Source organism: Corvus hawaiiensis, chromosome Z, assembly GCF_020740725.1.
Source record: "Corvus hawaiiensis isolate bCorHaw1 chromosome Z, bCorHaw1.pri.cur, whole genome shotgun sequence".
NCBI classification, from domain to species: domain Eukaryota; kingdom Metazoa; phylum Chordata; class Aves; order Passeriformes; family Corvidae; genus Corvus; species Corvus hawaiiensis.
In genome coordinates this window covers 62,476,472-62,495,928 of record NC_063255.1, presented here as the reverse complement: position 1 = coordinate 62,495,928, position 19,457 = coordinate 62,476,472, and the positions used below count along the sequence as shown (strand labels likewise).

At 38.5% G+C, this 19,457-nt stretch overlaps 1 protein-coding gene across 1 annotated transcript; it reads left to right on the top strand.

Annotated features, from left to right (window-relative positions):
- The first annotated feature begins 272 nt into the window (after window positions 1–272).
- TYRP1 (tyrosinase related protein 1) lies at window positions 273–10,889 on the top strand. The gene is made up of 8 exons (XM_048292500.1): window positions 273–457; window positions 922–1,389; window positions 4,162–4,484; window positions 5,769–5,973; window positions 6,826–6,993; window positions 8,374–8,553; window positions 9,892–10,038; window positions 10,580–10,889. Exons 2-8 carry the CDS (start codon window positions 1,008–1,010, stop codon window positions 10,783–10,785), a joined length of 1,611 nt encoding a protein of 536 aa, XP_048148457.1. The 5' UTR covers window positions 273–457; window positions 922–1,007; the 3' UTR covers window positions 10,786–10,889.
- The last annotated feature ends 8,568 nt before the right edge of the window (window positions 10,890–19,457 follow it).

Below are 19,457 nucleotides of genomic sequence, written 5' to 3'. Positions count from 1 at the left end.
AGCCTGATCTTGAAAATGCCATCTTAAGAATTTTTCCCAAGTGTCTGTTAAATGTGATTTTCCCCAGTGTTCTTTGTCTGTTTTCAAGTGAGCCTTTCTTTGCAAGTAATTAAAAAAAAAACCAAAACAAAAACCCGACTTCACATTTGATCTGTTTTGAATTCAAGTATTTGTCTCTGACCTTTGCTAAAACTTCTAAAATCACAAGGAGATAAGCATGAAAGAAATCATGTGCTGTTCAAGTACTTAAAGTCTAGAGAAATGCACTGAAGTAGAAAGGGGATTAAGAGAGGAAGGAGGGTGAGGCCAAGCCATACTGTGTTGGTACAAGAAGGATTAGCAAGCAGACTGAACCAGGAGAGAAATTAGCTGTGCTTATTTCAGGTTAGACAGTCATAGGACGTGCAGAGATAGAACCAGATCTCAGCAGTGGAGAGGTACCAGGAAGAGAAAACAGGTACAATGCATGAAGTATAGCTTCACTTTATGTTGGAGCTGGCATTGGAGAACAGCAAGAAAACAGCGGGGAGAACAAGACACACTAGTTAAATGCAGAAAAAGCATGAACTGGGGGAGGGAAGGAGGGGTGGAAAAAAAAGTTTCAGAAAACTGGTGCCTTAGATAGGTTTTAGAATTTTGTGGTAGTGAAGTAAATGTGTCTAGCAAGCATAAAATGTGAATGAATATTTTGGAAGAATTTATAAGTTAATGAGCAAATATAGGTCTACTTAGTTACTATCTTTTGTGCAGATAATGAGAAGAATATTAGTGTCTGTGATCAGAGTTGTTTGCCTTCTCAGACAGAGTATTGAAATGTAGAGTTAGAAGGAATTTTCTAGGGTGAAAGGGGTAGCCCAGAGATTTGTATCACTTGTTTTTATTTTGCTTTCTCTCTTTCTCTCTTTCTCTGTCTCTCCACAGGGGGAGCTAGGTGTCCCATCACAGGAAAGTCAGCGTGTGTGGACAGCCAGCTCTGGGAACAAGCTGGCTCTGCTTGACCCGCTGTCATGCGGATCCCCACGCTGCTCTACCTTTCCCTGCTCCTGCTGCTTAGCACATTGGGTCGAGCTGGAGCTCAGTTCCCTCGGCAGTGCGCAACTGTTGAGTCCCTGAGGAGCGGCATGTGTTGCCCAGACTATTTCCCTGTGTTTGGGCCAGGTACTGACCGGTGTGGTGTGTCCACGGGAAGGGGCCGGTGCGTACAGGTGACGGTCGACTCGCGACCCCACGGCCCACAGTACATCCACGACGGGCGGGATGACCGTGAGCAGTGGCCCATCCGCTTCTTTAACCAAACCTGCCGCTGCAACGGGAACTTCTCTGGCTACAACTGCGGCTCTTGCCGACCCGGCTGGACTGGACCTACCTGTAGCCAACAGATCAGTATAGGTAAGAGCATCAGAAATATGACATGAAAGTTGCTCGTTGTCAGTGCTTGTTTCTAAATGTACCTAGTCTATTTCTTCTCTTTAAGACACAAAATGTCCATTATATTTATTTAGCAAAGGTATGCTGTTAGAGGTTATTAGGGCAAGTGCTAGGTGAGCTGTTCAGCACATGTATCAATTACTTGTATTTACTAGCCAGTAAAAGGAAGAAAAGAAACCTGTAGTCAATTTAGGAAAGTCCATTAAAGGACAGAATGTATAAATTAAAAAAAAAAAAAAAAAGTATTATTTGGAATTATTTAAGAGTAAAACAATATATATAGACATGTATATGTGTTTGTGAGTGTGTCTGGGAATAATATGTACCTCGACATATTTAACACCTCGTGACTATTTTGTGAGGCAGCGGTTCTTTTCATTCAAAACCCCTTATTATAATTCTAAACTATGTACCTGTTCCACTAAATACTTACTCTCCTTGTCGCTATCAATATCTTTAAAAACGTTAAGTCATGACCATGGACTGTTCAAATGAATCAGTCCAGGGCATAGTAAGTCTTTCTGAGAGTTCTCCAGCTTCAGTTTAGTCTAGCATACCACTAAACAGATCTTTAAATTTTTTAAAAAATGTATATTAAATCTTTGCAGGACTAGAAAAATGTTGAATATTATAGGTAAATTTAAAAAGACAAACAATCTTGGGGACAGATCCTTGTTCTCATCTGAAAACCATCTGAATGAACAAGATTTCAATCTTTATTTTTAACCTTAAACACTTCTAACTTTAAAGATGTCATTGAAATCCTGTAAAATCCATAATTCCCCCCAAATGAACAATGGGTTCTGCTGATATGTGAAACAAGAGGTTTCTAGCACAAATGTACAGTGCCTCTTGCAGAAACAGAAATCAGCACGGACGTTTTCACCACATAAGGGAATATTCCATGAATGTAAGAGCATGTTCCAACAAGGGTTAACAAAGCACCACTTACCAAATCAAAATTTTAACAATTCCTTAATAATAATTTATTGATGGCTATGAAAAATATATTTGAATTGGTTATTTTCAGCCTTCGAGCTCCAAGAACTAAACTAGAAAGCAGAAAGTATTACATCTGAATTGGGTCTGCTAAGCCAGATTGCACTCTCTGGTGTTCAGGCCTATTCTATTTTATAATGATAATACCTCTGAAGAATAACCAAGAGATAAATATTAACACACACAAATTTAACAAGGTAAAACTAGAGATAGGCAAACAGCAGTTTTAGCTAATTTTCTAGAATGTACAAGAGCACTTCTTACTCTTCTCTCATTAAATCTTTTACAATGCATTAAAATGCCAAGTAAATCAGATATATTATACATGATAACATGAGTTTAAAAAGAGTAAATTAGTTTCTTATTATGCTTTAAGTTTCCACATTGAGCTCATCTCTTTTGCCCATTTATAGACCTGGCCCCATCTGCTCAGATTTTAGAAATAATTACTGGATTACTGTTGGCATATCCATACTAAATTGCTGTAAAATGCAGTTTGGTGTCTTCATATCTTCTCAGTTCATGACTAACTCCATTAATAGTCACAATTTTTTGCTGTGGCTCAGGCATATACTTGGAAAATGAAAATGTTAAGATGCCTATGTAAATAGTTCTCTACTTGAAACACTACAAAAAACACCACAAACCAACCAACCAACTAACCAAACAAAAAAACAAAAACAAAAAATGCAACACTTCAGTGATGAGGGCTAGCCTGTCAGTTCAGTTCTGCAAAACAGAAAAGCATGTTTCAGGATACGCAGTCCTTGGATGACATTCCTGTTTCATGAAAGCATTTCTTCAAACTTCCCAAAAGCTAAAATATCTCTCACTGAATCAACGTTTTTTAGTGAAATGTAATTCACTTTTCTTCTTCATATAGATTCATGTTGAATATCTGTTGCTACTTGTATCAACATAATCTATCCCTTGGACAATTACAGATTTTAACTGTATTTTTTATAATGACAATAAGTAAATATTGACTAACAACTGTGAGGATTTCTATCCTCATCTTAGTCTAAACTTAGCCTGAAATCTTCTCAGACCAGGTGAAAGAAGGACTGGGGTGATCTGAACTCTGTACTTCTTGCTGAAATACTGGTATTTCAACAGGCCAGTTTTCTTCCTTGTTTCACTCTCTATATGTGGATAATGGTTTTTTTATTATTTTGAGATATACCTCTAAAAAGGATTAATATATGGCAATTGTTAATGACGTCAGGTAATGACATTAAAGAGATCTGTACTATGTGAAATTCACAATAATTCACTGGTGAATCTGCCCTTTTTCCTACAAGGTTCAAGAATAAAAAAATTAATTCTTCATTAAATTGCCAAACAGACAGTTTCTGATTATTATAAATTGGTTTATAGTATTCATTTCTTGTACATTATTACCACCGGAAACCTTAAGTATATTGGATGAAGTTCTGAAATATTTGTATGACCAAGAACTTTTCTCTGGCAGGATGGAAAGATGATCTGTAACAGTACTTCTAAAAGCACTAAAATTGCAAGGACTGGGGCTTTATTTTAACTTACCTCAGCTTTTCTCAAAATAAATAACATCTTCTATTTATTCTCAGTGAGATTCCCCAATTAAAAAAAAGGGTGAATTCTTCAAGAAAAAGGGACTTATCCAGAATTATTAGGAACGCAATAAGTAAGTTCTGTGAGATCAGACTTGAGTGTCTATTACTTTGGTAACTTGCTTCTTCTGTATTACCACAGTCAGAAGGAATCTTTTGGATCTAAGTGCAGAAGAAAGGAATCGCTTTGTGAATGCCTTACACCAGGCCAAGATGACAGTCCATCCTGACATCGTTATTGCCACACGAAGACGTGAAGAAATTTTTGGACCTGATGGCAACACACCTCAGTTCGAGAATATCTCCATTTATAACTACTTTGTGTGGTCTCATTATTATTCTGTCAGGAAGACTTTCCTTGGTGCGGGGCAGCAGAGTTTTGGAGGAGTTGATTTCTCTCATGAGGGACCAGCTTTTGTCACATGGCATAGGTACCATCTATTGCAGCTTGAAAGAGACATGCAGGTGAAGTTCGTGTTAATGTTGGCTGGTATTCATGCTATGTTTTGTACAGTTAAAGAACTTCTCTCCATATTACAGAGGCAAAAAATGAGAGCACCATTTCCTACGTGTTGAAATAATTCTGCTTCAACTTCAGTAACTAATTTGGTACACTAAATTTAATAGAGTGCATTTAGGCTTCAGACTGTCATTTTTATAGAGATGTTAAAAATAGTATTTTAATTAGAGCAATAGAAAATGTAAAATTTCCATAAAAATCTCTTGGAAAAAAATATAACATATTCTAGATATAAGACATTTTATTGGACCAACAATATTATTTCCAGTGGTGTTTTTAATCTCAAGGCCATGATTCTTGAATGACATTAATCAAAGCAGAAGAAACTCTGAAGTGATAACAGGGATGGCTTAGGGATTCAGAATCACATTTTATTTGTGTAACTGGTTAGAGAAATCAGTGTTTTGTTATAAGCTGCTCCATAAATTAGTGCTTCTCTTTTTTCTCTTCTCTCATTCCGACCTATTCATAAAAAGGGTATAGAATTTTATGGACAATCACCCTTCTTAAAAAAGCAAGAATTAAGTTTTCAAGGTCAGGACTAAATAGTGTCTGAAATCACTTCAGTGTTTTCACTAGCTTTAATTGCTTTACATCAAGCTGAGGCACAAAGTCCTTTCCAAGACACACATTTGTCATCAGTGGCACTTCTCCATGTGGAAGCCTTGAGAAGTTCTATTTCTCTGTGATTTAATATATATTCCTATTTATGTCAGTTGACTTGATCATTAGTCAAAGTAATTTTGCCTCACTAACTCCAGAACTGTTCAACTCCAACCCATACCTGAACCAAACAATTGCAATTGGAAAAGCTGGTATCCCTATTCTTTACATTTCCTTCAGTTGTTCCACAGTCCACCTAGTTATTATGTGCACTACAAACACTGCTCTTGCTGACAGGCCGTTAAAAATATTTGGAAAACGGGGGCTTAGTGTTAATTTATGTTTCTTACAACTCACAGTATGGTTTCACGGAAAAGGTACTGTCTTATTAGTGAAGGAGACCATGACTCATTTCAGTAGTCCAGCTCTCTGTTCTGAACAAAGGTATCAATGTGAAAAACTACCAAAAGCTTCCACATGAATTTTCCATAGAGTTCTTCTCCTCTATGAGGCAGGATTCTGACTTTTACTAAGATGTATTTAGCTGGTTTTTAGCATTTTTCTAGCAGTAAATATTATAGCTGTCTGTGTCACACACATAGTAACACCATATTTATGTGGTTTAGAACATGCTACAGGACCCCACTTTTGGACTGCCCTACTGGAACTTTGCAACAGGACAAAATACATGTGATATCTGCTCAGATGACTTGATGGGAGCTAGAAGCAATTTTGATGTCTCTCTTATAAGCCAGAACTCAATCTTCTCTCAGTGGCGAGTGCTATGTGAAAATGTAGAAGATTATGAAACTTTGGGAACCATCTGTAACAGTAAGTATGAATGATGGAAGATATCAGGAGAGAAAATTCTCTTAATAATAAATAAATATAATACTTTACATTGCAGTGTTTTTTCCCAGACAAAAAGTCTTAAAGTGGTTTTTGAATATTCTTGATCCATGTTTCATCAGTCTGTTAAAACAATACATACTATCGGGAGCTTGTAGCACAAGAAAATGTAAATGCTTTGCGCTCCCTTCTTATGCAGTACCTATCATCTCCTGCACCATAAATCATTAAGTTTGGCAGTGTTATTTCTTAACTGAAGCTTAAGTTTTCTTCTGACTACTCCACTTATCACCTTTATGCCATTCTGCTCCTAAAATGAGAACATCTAACAACTCCCTATATTATGTGGACCATGATTTGAATGTAATACCAGATTCTAACACACCCAACCAAATTACAGGAGTTTGAAAAATTCCAGTAAGTTTCTTATATAAGCATTGTCATGGAAATAGGGGAAAAAATAGGAACCCCCCAATATTGGGTTAGTCATTTACATAATCTTTTCCCCAGCTACCCTATCAGGACATCCTCATAAATCTTGGCCTAGGTCTCATCAGGAAATCACATTGAAAATCTGTAGAAAATTTTCCTAAATCACTTAGAGAACAACAAACCTCAGTAAGAAGCTTGTAGATGACTTGTTACATCCTGGAGCAGAGAATCCAGAACACAGGACCCCATGGAGATTCTTTGCCTGACATAAGGAACTGACTGGTTCATTCAGTTGTGTGTCACTTGTGAGGGACTTTTTTTCTCCATGGTTCAGTCATGAGAAGTATTCATTCTGTGGCCTACTGCTCTGCACCTTGTTTTCTCTCTTCTCTCCATTTCCAGGCACTGAGGGTGGTCCCATACGACGAAATCCTGCTGGAAATGTAGCACGACCTATGGTACAGCGTCTCCCAGAGCCTGAGGATGTTGCCCAGTGTTTGGAAGTTGGTGTATTTGACACTCCTCCTTTCTATTCCAATTCAACAGACAGTTTCCGTAACACAGTAGAAGGTAAACATGGCAAATAAATAGACCTGGAACAACTCCAAATAGGTCAAGGAGCAGACTTGCCATTTTTCCTGTTGGAAGTATGAGTTTGGAGACAGGCTGTTGGACAATAAGAACACATTGTTCTCAGCATTAAGTATTAGCTCAGTATTAAGTGGAAATAAGGTCTGGATAAACTACATTATAGCTATAGCTTATGTCTCCTAAAATGCACAAAAGTCTCAAGATTCTGTTGCTGGTATACTAAGTAGAAACCAATTTAGGTTCCTGAAACATAGTTAATAAATTGCTTTTGTCGAAAACAGACAGTCCTTGCTTTTGGCTTGATGCCACTGCATCCCTAAATGCAGCAAACAGTGCATCTAGCAGTTACTCTTGTATCTGAATTAAAATGAACAAAAGAAAGCAAAATAAATTGAAAGCTTTGGTAATAGTTAGTGCAACGGTATTTGAAATAGTAATTGAGGTCTGGGTACAGGATTTACTGCTAAACATGCTAGCCCTGCTCTCTGGGTCATAAAACTGTTCTTCTATAAGCTCTGTGCATTAAAAATTAAACCCTCTGTCACTGGCACCAGAACACACACCCCCCCAACAGAGAAAACAGCCTAAAGGTTTGATTTGTACTGTTCAGACAGTATCCTGACAACTTCTTCTATACTTTAATAATCCAGAGCTTTTAACAGGAAAAGGTAACAAAGTGACAGTTCAGATCCCTGCCTACCAATACCTAGGTGTCTAAACATGGCTTTAGACAATTAGTTGTATGTATCCCTCTCTGGAACAACTGGCCAAAGCTCAAACACAGGAGGAGTTTTCATGATGCTTCAGATCCTAACACCTGACATGAAGGTTGTGGAGTTTTGGGCACTAGCAAAGCTACAGTCTGTCTTCTCTGAAAAAATAAACAATATCAGAACATGTGAGTTTTTCTGATACGTGTTCCTAGTATGCATGGAAACAATGTATGGAAACATAACAGCTAGCTCATTAGAATAAATGGCAAATACACCTGCTTTAGCAACCAGTTACAAAACTCATGCAACTATTTTAGTATGGTGAAATATATGTAGGGTATAAATATACACCTCTATTTTCATGCTAGGATGTTATTTATTTTGGCCATTTTTGCTGTAGAACCCAGCAGCTTTGAAGTCCACATTCTCAGCATTCTTTTATAAAGGCTATTTTATCTGAAAATTATGCATACCAGGAACATTTCTCAAATGTCAGTAGGTAGAGAGTTAGCTACCCATTTGTTTTAAGCAAAGCAACACAACAGCATGAAAGCCTTTCAGAGAAAAAAAAAAGTATTCATCTTGAACTGCAGCTTCCAAACAAAATCTTCACTGGAATTCTCGTGTTCTTTGTTTGCATATTCAGGGTACAGTGATCCTTCAGGAAAATACGACCCAGCAGTTCGAAGTCTTCACAACTTGGCTCATCTGTTTTTGAACGGGACAGGAGGGCAAACTCATTTATCACCCAATGATCCCATTTTTGTCCTCCTGCACACATTTACAGATGCTCTTTTTGACGAGTGGCTGAGACGGCATTCTGCAGGTAAGACGTTCTCATGGACAGAGGCAGGATGGGTGGCTGTCTGTCTCTGTAGTCACAGGAGCTCAACTCCTTCTTGTGGGACAGCAAGATGCCCCTAACTTTAGGAGAGAGGACTGGAATTTTAACAGTTAGTAGAGTTAACAACGACAAAGTTAAAATGAGCAAGCACTCTTCCTCACCCCATTGACATTCATTTGCAGATCACTCTGTGAAGGGACCGGGTCAGAGAGACCAGGCACAATTCAAGGAAACATTATGTGGGACTATACTGTCTCCATAGAGCAAAGACAATGTAACCCTGGAAGGACATTCCATTGTTGTGTGGACTAAATAACGATTTTCTTCTTGTCATTTTTACCACCTTTGTAATATACTACCAGCATTCAGTAACCATCTCCATATACTTCTAAAGGATGGTTACTGTTCCTGCCCTTGCTTTTTTAACTCCAAAAAGAACAGAGGAAGTGAAAAACAGGGAGAAAGGAAGAATAGAAGGAAGGATTTGAAAGGAATGAAGGAAAAAAAAATAAAGAGGGAAGGAGACTGATATCAGTGAACTAGGGAGAGAATTCAGTCTAACCCTTATGTCTATGCATCATGCAGCAAATATAATCATCTGCACAATGCAACAACTGGATTCCTCTTAGGATAATCCATACGCCTCTTCCTTCTTCTACAGAAGAACAACTGTTGCTGCACAAATGAGACTTCTTTGTGCAGCTTCCACAACCTGCCTCACTTAATTTTCCCACCTCAGCTTTCAGAGAGCAATTTTATCTCCTTGTGGTTCTTACATGATCTATCACACGGTTTGGCATCATCTAACCAAGAAGGACTTTCTTTTTCTTATGTTCTGAGCTTTGTTGTTGCTGTTGTTGATGGTTTGATTTTGTTTGGTTTGCGGTTTTTCTGTTTTCATTCAGCTGACTTCCTTCTGATTTAACACAGTGTTGCCAAAACTTCCACTGGAATTTACATCAACTGTCCTCCTGATGGGAGAGCTGTTCATCACTGTTACAATCAGGCAAAGCTAGAATGTAGAAAAAAGTCTTTTCCATATTTCTCCTTTTCCAAGTGAGAAGAAATGAAAAGTCCAACACAGGCAGAATTTTTAAAAATTTATTGGTGGTTTCTATTCAAAAACAAAGATAACACTAGTGGCCTTGGTTTTCAACAGTGCAGAGTGTCTGTTTTGTATCTGTCACACTAGAAAACCAATCCATCTGGAACAACTGAAAAAGAATACTGGGGTACTCAAAATCCTGAGTTTGAAAAAAAAAAGTAGTCCAAGTTATTTTGAACTTATTTACAGAAATGTGATTTGACTTTCAAATTTAGATATCTCAACATACCCACTGGAGAATGCCCCTATTGGACACAACCGACAGTACAACATGGTGCCTTTCTGGCCTCCAGTAACCAATAATGAAATGTTTGTTACTGCACCAGAAAACCTGGGATACACCTATGAAGTCGAGTGGCCAGGTAAACTGTGCAACCTAGATACTTCCTCTCCTTTTTTGTTTTTTTTTTATAGTATCTTTGTCATTTGACATTTATTCAAATTTCACCAACAATATCTGCTGTCTTTGTAAAGGCTTTTTTCTCCTTTCCTGCCTTACTTTCTGATATTTGTTTGGGATGTGGTATAGCTACTGGTCAGAGATTGTTCCAGCACGAGGTTCTCAATTTTAGGAGAAGTTCATATTTGGATCTTAACCTTGCAGAACGTCCTTATTCCTATGTCAAATAGCTTCATTAACTCATAGAGAGAATGCAAGTCCTCACAAACCAGGCGGCATGAGAAAGGTCCAGGACAGATTTTAGAGAGGAGCAAGATAGACTAAAACTTCTCACTAAATCTTCTAATTTCTGAACAAAAATTATCAAACAAGATTTGAATTAGTTCTACTCCCCAGCTCAGTGAATAATGACAAATGCTGAGTTTCAGTCTGAACCTCTGATACTTATCCATATACTTGACATTTGCTTTTAATATCTTTGCCTTTTGTTTTCCTTCTTGTAGGTCGGGCTCTCCATGTCACAGAGATGATAACTATTGCAATAGTGACTGCACTGGTTCTTGTTGCAATTATCTTTGCTGCTGCCGCATGTATCGTACGTGTCAAGAAAAATAAGGATGAGTTGCATCAGCCTCTTCTTACTGACCAGTATCAGCACTACTCAGATGATTATGATGGCATACCAACACCAAGCCAGTCTGTTGTTTGAAGAGATGGCACTTTTTTGCATCTGTCTGAAACTGGGGATCTTTTTGCTTTATTTCATAAATGGTGGTCATCCACCTGCTTTAAAATAAAGAGCATAAACTGTCAGGCGTCTCAATATGTTTGCTTCAGATTTCACTTCCACTTTCATCACACCTAGGTATCAGTAAGTCATATTTGAAATGCTAATTCTATGTTGATTATAACAGAATCTCTCAAGAGTCACCTGCAAGCCTTTTCCATGCATATTTCTGAAAAATCTGGCAAACAGTAGTTAACTTGCCAATAGCCAATGTCATCTGACTTCATCCAATCTTTATACCCAGAATTCTTTTATGAAGTACCTTTGTGAAAAGGTCAAATCTAGAACAGGACAGAAGGAGAATATGAAATACAAGTAAACACCTTGGCTAGATGAGTAGAATGTCTTTCAAAACAGCCAGCATGCCAGACAGGGAGTGACAACAGAATTCTGAGGAGAAAAGTGTATTTGAAATCCAACTTTATTCACAAAATATAGTTATGAACTTATTGCTGCATTTAAGTGGATCTATGAAAGAGATTCATTGTCAAAGCCACTCCAGTATTTGGACACTTAAAACTGGTGTTCAAACACAGCTGCCTGAAAGGGCATCCAGTTCAAAGGACAGCTGGCAGCAGCCTTTCCTTAATTTTTATTTCTATTTTTGACTCTCTCTCTCCCTTCCTCTCTCACACTATCCCCAAGGCAGGGCATTTCCCCCAGCAATGAGAGACTTTGCTTCAGTTGTCTCATGCTGAAATTTAAACCCACTCTTGTACTTCGAGAGAAGGCCCTAGGCATTAAGCTGTAGAACAGACTCAGAAAAATAGCCTTAAGCAGCGGCTCTTGAATAAATTCAACAAAGCCAACAGGAGAGCAACAAACTAACACCTGCCTTTACAGCCTGAGGTAGGCTTGAGGAATCTGGCTTGAAGCCTCACCTCCTCTCTCTCATCCTAACTGAGTACCAATAAATCATCAGATTGTCCTCCTATAATGTGTTATTGAATTTAATTTAGCAGTCATTATCTGACAACAGAGATGTTCCTGGTTTCAGGCCATCAAATCCCACACCATGCACTGAGCTTTAACTGATTGTAACATCAAAATGTCCTTTGTCTCTCTTTCTGTCTGAGCCCAACTTCACAGAAACGGCAAATGACTTCGACTGAGCTCCTTCAGACTGAGGCAGCCCTCCTAGAGACCAAGTTACTAGGCAGAAGTAAAGGTCACATGCCTTGCTAGCCTCAGGAGTTGCAGTGAGGACCAGGTGTGCTCAGGGCACATGCACTCAGTTGCAAGAAGATACATCGAGAATGATTCAAACAGGAAGCCAAGTACTCTTGGCTAGGCAAGTGGAAGATGAGTTATCATCTCAACCCATTTTACAAAGCATGAGCTCTGGAGAGCAACAAAAATGTACACATGTAACTGATACTGAGAAAGAAAAAATTCACCTATAGCACCCACAGCACAATTACCTAGAAATTTTTGTTGTGCTCTTGTTTTAACTTACAGGCTAGCCAACAAGTATATCACATATACAAGCAGCAGCTTGTGCTCCAACTTAAATGCCTTTTCCTGTCATTCTTGTGTGTACCAACTAGCAACTTAACAAGTCATCCATTTTACTGATTTCAGTGCATTAAAGTAGGGTGATCCAACATACGTTGGAGTCAAGAGACCTGGATTTTATTCTTAGCTGTTACTGACCTGGTGAATGTTCTTAGCTAGCACATTTTTACCTCTGTGACTCATTTGGCTTATTTATAAACTGAAAAACATTTCTAAAGTGTATTTACTTCAATGGATGAAAAAAAACCATACAGAAGCTTGACAGGAAAAGGAAAATGTCAAGGCAAAATCAGATTTTGAGAAGAGGATGTTAATCATTAAAGCCGTTCAATCCTTAAAGTAAATGCATACACTCGTGTTCTGAGGAGGGCACAAGTCTTGAGGGTCGGAGATTGAAGACAAATGCCTGCTAGTTACAGCTGCCACACATAATGAAGGAAACAAAGCAGGTTTTCACAACGGAGGTAAAATAAAAGCGACAGCAAACACAGGAATTAGAGACAGAAGGAAAGTGGAGAACGGTGTGCTTGACCCATTCTCGATAATAGTCTCACAAGTCCTTCTTCCTTTGGTCACTATTTGCAGTAGTTGAACTATGTCTGGGTGTGGAGAAGTTCCTGCCATTCATTGAAGCTGCCTGGTGCTTGTTCCTGAGCTAATACGATGGTGGAGTAACTAACTTGGATTTGAAATCTGAGATGACCAGCATATGAAAAAAATTGAAAAAAAAACCCAAACCAACAGAAAATTGGTTGTATCATAATTAAAGTCGTTAACTTTTTACATTGAGGCAAAAACAGGTAGGAAAGGTCCCAAGAAGAGAGGAAGGGAAACTGTGGAAAAAAAAGGATTGACTGAGAAGTCCTAGGTGCAGCAATTATGAAGCACAAGGTGTCATTTCTCCCATGTCTTTTCCTCCCTGTTCCTCTCCTGAAGGTTTATTCATATAAGAGTTTTACATGAATAAAAGCAACTATAAAGTATATCTGGAAATTGTATACCTGGAAATGACGGTAAAACAGAGCTAAGTTCATGGTGAACTGGTGACCATGCCAAAAAGAACTGTGACATAAATAGCCAAAAGTTGGCACCATTAAGGAAAAACTGAAAGGAGTCTCAGATTCGGATACATGTAGAGTTCCTCAAAGATCTGTCAGGTAGGAACTCACACAAATTAGAATTGTGAAATTTATGTAACATTTGGAGGTTACTATATAGTATTGATAATGATGCTAAGGGGAACAAAACCCAGGAATTTAACTGCTGATAGATCATCTTTCCACAAATAATTATAGGCCTAATTATATACCATATTATTCTTCTTTTGACTTATATTGCAGTGACTGTATCACAAAACAAAACCACAAAAAACAGCCAAACACACAAACAATTTAGGCCTCTTAGGCCTAAATTAGGCACCCTATAAAACTGGGGATATTAATGAGTTGCTTTCTTAGCTCCCTAAGTTTGGCTTTTGAAATTTATTTCTCTTATAGAAAACTAAATTAGTAGACAGAAACTAGTGAACTCAAATAGTGAAACAGTAATTCAGGTTCTCTCCAGACAGCATTAAATTAATAGAGGTTTTGAGAATATTCAAGAGAGAAGAGGAACTAAAGTAATGAACTTTAGAAACAAACAGAAGGCTGACAAAACAGCATTTCACTTTGGAAAGGAAATATTGAAAAAGTTCTTTAACCATGTAAATGAAAACGCAATAAATGCAGAGTCAAGATTAGCATGATACACATAAATTTTCCTATGTCAATGATACTCGACCTCTGTTTTCATTAAGATGAACTACGTTTCTTGCACAGAAAGAGGTAAAAGCTAATGGAATGATAGACAGTAACCACCTAACAGGAACTAAACAATACATCTGCACCAAGACATGGGGTAATTTTCATCAGAGAGCCTAAAAATTACTTAAGAAACTGTAAGTCTGTCTATAAGGTGACTGAATAACTTCACCAGGTCACCTGGGACATTGTGCAATTGGGAGTAGAAATATTTTGTGAGGGAGGGAAAGTAAAAATGTTCTCTGCAACTACAAACTTATTAATTTAGACTCAATAGCATGACAGTCTTCAAAACAAACCATGGAAATACAATTTGGATTAAATACGACAGATTTATCAAAGTTAGACTATGCTAGTTAGCTTAATATCTTTCTTTGATAAGATAAACCAAAGATTTTATTTAGGAATTATGTTGATTCTGAGGGCTTTGTAAAATGACATGTGCTTAAGCCTGAAAGTTAAGAATTGAAAGAGGAAGTGTGTGGACTGGGAAGAGCATTAGCGAGAGGTAGCGATGCATTACTGAAAGATGTAGCAGGGGTACAGGGCTGGTTCCTGTAGCAGAATAATGAAGATTGAATCAGCCTTATTTAGTTCTTTCAAGAGAGATTTGATGCACAAAAATGCACTAAGTGGATAATTGCTGACTTCGGCGGGGGGAAGACATGCAGACAATCAATGTGATTGATAAAGCAAGCTTCGTTTATTGGCAATACAGAGGCACTTATATAGTGTGAGAGTATATGCTTATCAGTTCTTTTAATTGGTTTAAACTTACGAAAGTGCATCCTTACTTCTACATAATTGGGTTAGATAAAAGACTACATTTGGCAAGCTTCTGTTATTTATGTTTAGACTTGAGAAATCAAAGTTCTCCTCCCTTCTCATGGTCAGTACATCTTACCAGCACAGCACTGTACCTCCTTAAAACTCCCTTTTGGTTCTCAGGCCTGTTTCTCACACCGGCATTTTCTCATGCAGGCCTTTGCTTGTACAGCTCTTTTATTGATCTGTCTTTATCAATGATCCGTGTCCCTGATCCTCTAACCATTCTCCAACAGTGGATGGTCACCCCGTTAGGACAGTAATGGAACAGAACATACAGAGGCACAATGATAACCTGCAAAATACCTTGTGAACCTGAAATTTGAAGAAAGGTTGAGAGGGAGCAAAACAGCACAGCAATGATATCTCCTCTCTTTCCCTAGATTCCAGTAAGAGGAATTTCTATTCCCACATCCAAACTTTTCCAGTAAGGAAAAAAAGTATTGCCAACAAGTTTGCAACAGCAAACCTTATGCCACCAAAGTGATACTCAAGTGAAAACAGCAAAGGCAGTTGGCCCTAAGATACAGCATAGTTCATTCAATAAATATACTGTATACCCTAGAAGTTTTAAAGATTCTGTGAGTTGGCTGCCCACAATAAAGGCAGCATCTGAGGAAAACATTTCCTTACACATTGATATTTCTACATTAAAGAAAAGATTTTCAAAGGCACATTAAAGAATTTAGTGGAAGCTGCTAGGTGATTAGGCTGTCCAGTTAACTTCCTCTTAATGATGGGTAGTAAAACCACAACTCTTCTAAGCATTTGCTTTGGGCACAAAGCTGAACAATTTTCTAACTCCAGAAGTCTCACTTCATCTATGTGTGGGAGGGTTTAACAACCCTTATTACTAAAAGCTTTATGTTGACAGTGAATTAGAATGGCTCCCAAAACAAGATTTATTGCCAAAGCATATTCTGATTGCCACCTTAAATTTTTAGTGTTCAAAACATGCCTACCAGCTAAATATTTGACTATCAAAAAAATAATTCAGCAAGGAAGCATGAATAAAACTGAGATGTTTAGATTCAAAATGTTAATTTGAAGCAAAATGTATTGATCTCCTCTATAAAAACTAAATTTTAACTTGATATCTCATTTAACCTCCAGTTCAGAATTAAATTGCTGGCTTTAGCAGATGCAATGGTACCTTCCCAAGCTAGCATGTTGTCCTGGTACCACGCAAACTGCTGCCTGCCCCAAGCAAGGACAGATGGAGTCTGATCATGGCGCACAGGGGAACAGGCGAATCTCCAGCTTGGGTTTGCCCCACTCCCAATGGCTGGCATGCAAAGGAGGTAGGATAAAGCAGAGGGCCTCTCGGGGGGCAGAAGAGCTTACTCCAGGCTGAAGAACCCACGAGGAGAGACCAAGCCACGTGCCGGGCAGGTTGCTTTTGTACCCTGACAAGGAGGCACAGAAAACTCACAGTAACCAATGATACATCAGCCAGGGGGTGTTACTGGGGTGGGGAGAAGGGGTTACAGCCAATGGAGGAAGGGGTAGGCAGGGAGGAGTAACATAGGCCAATTAGCTGCCGAATAACCTACAGCTGGCTCTGGGTCTCTCTGGGAAAGCAGCTGGATATGGGGAAGGGAGATATGCAGCTACAAGGTAAGGCATGGATTTATGTATTTTTCCCAGCCTTATGAATGCTCAGGGCTTTTGGGGCTGGCCCTGGGGTTGGTCATGGTTCACTGCAACAAGCAGATGCTCTGTCCAGGTAAAGTGAAAGGGAAATCACATTCATAATACTTGCTTCTTGGTGTTCACTGGAGAGAATTAGCACAATTTCAACAAAAATAAACCTTGGATTGATTTCTGTGTAGATTTTTAAACATAGAGCATAGTGTGCATTGTTATGTGTCATCCTCCCAACCCCCCCCCTCCCCAATACCCAGAGTATGCTTAGGTAAGGCATTTCCAATTCCAGTTACGTGCACCTCTGTTCCCTCTTCACCCCTCAACTGCTGGGAGCAAAGGACAGGATCTAAACAGTAATTTTACAGTATGTTGAGTTTTCATGCATAGAAACTGACTTCAAGACCTTTGGCAATCAGCCAAGAATGGATTTAGATTTTATAATTCATAACAACTCTTTGAGGAATAAGGCTAGTATCTTGCTAAGTCCATGCCCCTGTTCAGTACAGGAGGGACCCATGGTTCTTGCTTGAAGCTAAAAAATCTGCACAGGAAGACAGAAGCAATGCTGTAGAATCTACCAACCTTAATTTGAGGCTGAACTGGGGACAGGATGACTGCCTAAGAGGATTTTTAAGTTGACCATTCAACCTGTCTGCTTACCACTGGTGTTAAGTTTTATTTTGCTTCAGTTCAGAAAGTTTCAGAGAAAACTAATGGTATAGATAAAAGGTCTTATGCTGAAGAGAATTTCTCCAAATAAAAAAAATCTCAAGGGAGAAGAGAGAAGACTGATAAAGTGTTTGATAGAAACTGAAAGTTGTGTTGTAGCTGAAATGGACTCAGGCTATTGAGCGTGAAGTTTGCAGGAAGAACAATATTTCTCTCTAGACTGACAGATAATATACTACCAAAAAAACCCCCAAAAACCCCAAACCAAAAAAACCCTCCAAACAATATCATTGCATCTAAGGCCTCCAAGTGGAATTTTATCTTCTTGTAACACATACGAATCAATATATAGGAACACTTCTCAGTATGAGCAGCAGAGTTACAAAGAATGAAATAAAATTAAATAGCCTTGACTGATTGAACAGTTATGTCTGGCATTAATCAAAAGCAAAGATGCTGGTTTCAGCTGGACTTTGAATGACAGGAATCATCTGTACTTCTTATTTTTCAATTTATGTGGTGGAAAAACATCACCCTTGCTAACAGATACTAAGATATTGCATTTAATATGACCATAAAGCATAAGTCTTGTTCAAAATAAGGCGAATTACACCATGGCTCCAAGTGTGCAGGCAGTGTAACCCCACCAGGCTGCTGCTGGCCCCAGTGGGGAGCGCACAGTGTGGGGTGCGCTGCTGGATACATGGGAGTCCTCTGCCCAACAAGCCAGGTCGTCCTCTACAGAAGAATAGAAAACCACTGAACTAAAAAGGCACTTCAAGTTCTAAACACAGTTTTCTGAAGAAGTAGTTTAATTTGTGCCGTTCATCTTCCTATTCCAAGAGAAGTCTAACTTCTTTTTCATTGGGACACTATTTAAATTGTTGCAGAGTCACTATTTTACAAACGTATGCTTAACAGAATCAACTCATGCCTAAATGTCTCATATCGGTAACTGCATTACTGGTTCACAACAGCAACTAAATGTTGCCCACTCAGGAAGGCAATGATTATTGTTGTTGTTGTTATTATTAATAATAAATTGGTTTTTGACGGGCAGAGACATGATGATCAAAGTGTCTTTTTTTTACCCCTGGACCTCAAGTGATAAGAAAACGGTGGCCTACCAAATACTGACATAATTTGATATTGGCAATTTATTATCTTAACTTGTTATTTTCGTACTTCTAATGTTTTTTTTCTGGCAGTCTTGGAAGACAAATCAGCAGCTGAAGCAGAGGGCCCTCAAAAAGAGCATCACTCCTTCAAGTAAATAAGAAGCATCCCCATCTGAGTAACTTCTTCAGATGTTCTCTCATTAGTTTCAGGCTTATTATAATTATCCTTAGGGATTCTTTAAAATGTCTCTTCTAGTAGTGAAGATTTGGGGTCAGAGAGAAGAGTACTTCATACTTCAGCTTCCCACACACAGAAAATGCGTATTCTGTTCAAAATTACCCCAAAACTATTTCTGACTCAGAGGAAAATATCATAAATGTTAATTATGGCTCTTACCCTTCAGGTGTTAGTGAAGTGACAGGAAAAATAAGTCTATTCTCTTAGCTATGGAAGATAAGATAAGGAAAAATGACAGATAATGAAGGATAATGACATCAACCAATAGTAGATATCTGGAAGGAATTCTGTGAACCTTAACATCTCAGGGTCATGTCCTGTATCATCCTCAGGGGTTGCATGTTCTATGATTCTATAATTTTACACCTTGGAGAAGGAGCATTAGCTTTGACATTTGCTTGAGCCATATTAAGGCTAGAGGTGCTTCCTAGGCCTGACTGTTTTGTGACCAGTGATTCACCTGGTTTGTTTGTTTGTTTTGGTACTGCTTTACTGTTTTTACTGAAAAGACCCCTCTTGTTCTGCCTCATCTCTCAGCCTTTATTCAGGTTCAGCTCAGCAGCACTGAGGCTAATGGGTCAGACCACAAAACAGAGAGGGTTTGCTTTTCAAACCTGTCACCAGCCTGCAGGTTGGAAATCTGCAAAATGTTACTGGTCATGTCAGTAGCAGAGAGATGGACAGGTGAGGAGAACTCCATAAACAGAGGAGAGAGGAAGATAGTATTTACTTCTGGGGGAAAATTTGTCTTTGTGCATGATGTCTGTTCGCGATCTGTATCTT

What these genes read in the sequence shown, in the direction of transcription:
- TYRP1 (XM_048292500.1), top strand. Translation starts at nt 1,008, where the DNA reads ATGCGGATCCCCACGCTGCTCTACCTTTCCCTGCTCCTGCTGCTTAGC. An exon ending in TTTCCGTAACACAGTAGAAG is followed by an intron (nt 6,994 to 8,373) that starts GTAAACATGGCA and finishes TTGCATATTCAG; the next exon opens with GGTACAGTGATCCTTCAGGA. An exon ending in GCTGAGACGGCATTCTGCAG is followed by an intron (nt 8,554 to 9,891) that starts GTAAGACGTTCT and finishes TTTCAAATTTAG; the next exon opens with ATATCTCAACATACCCACTG.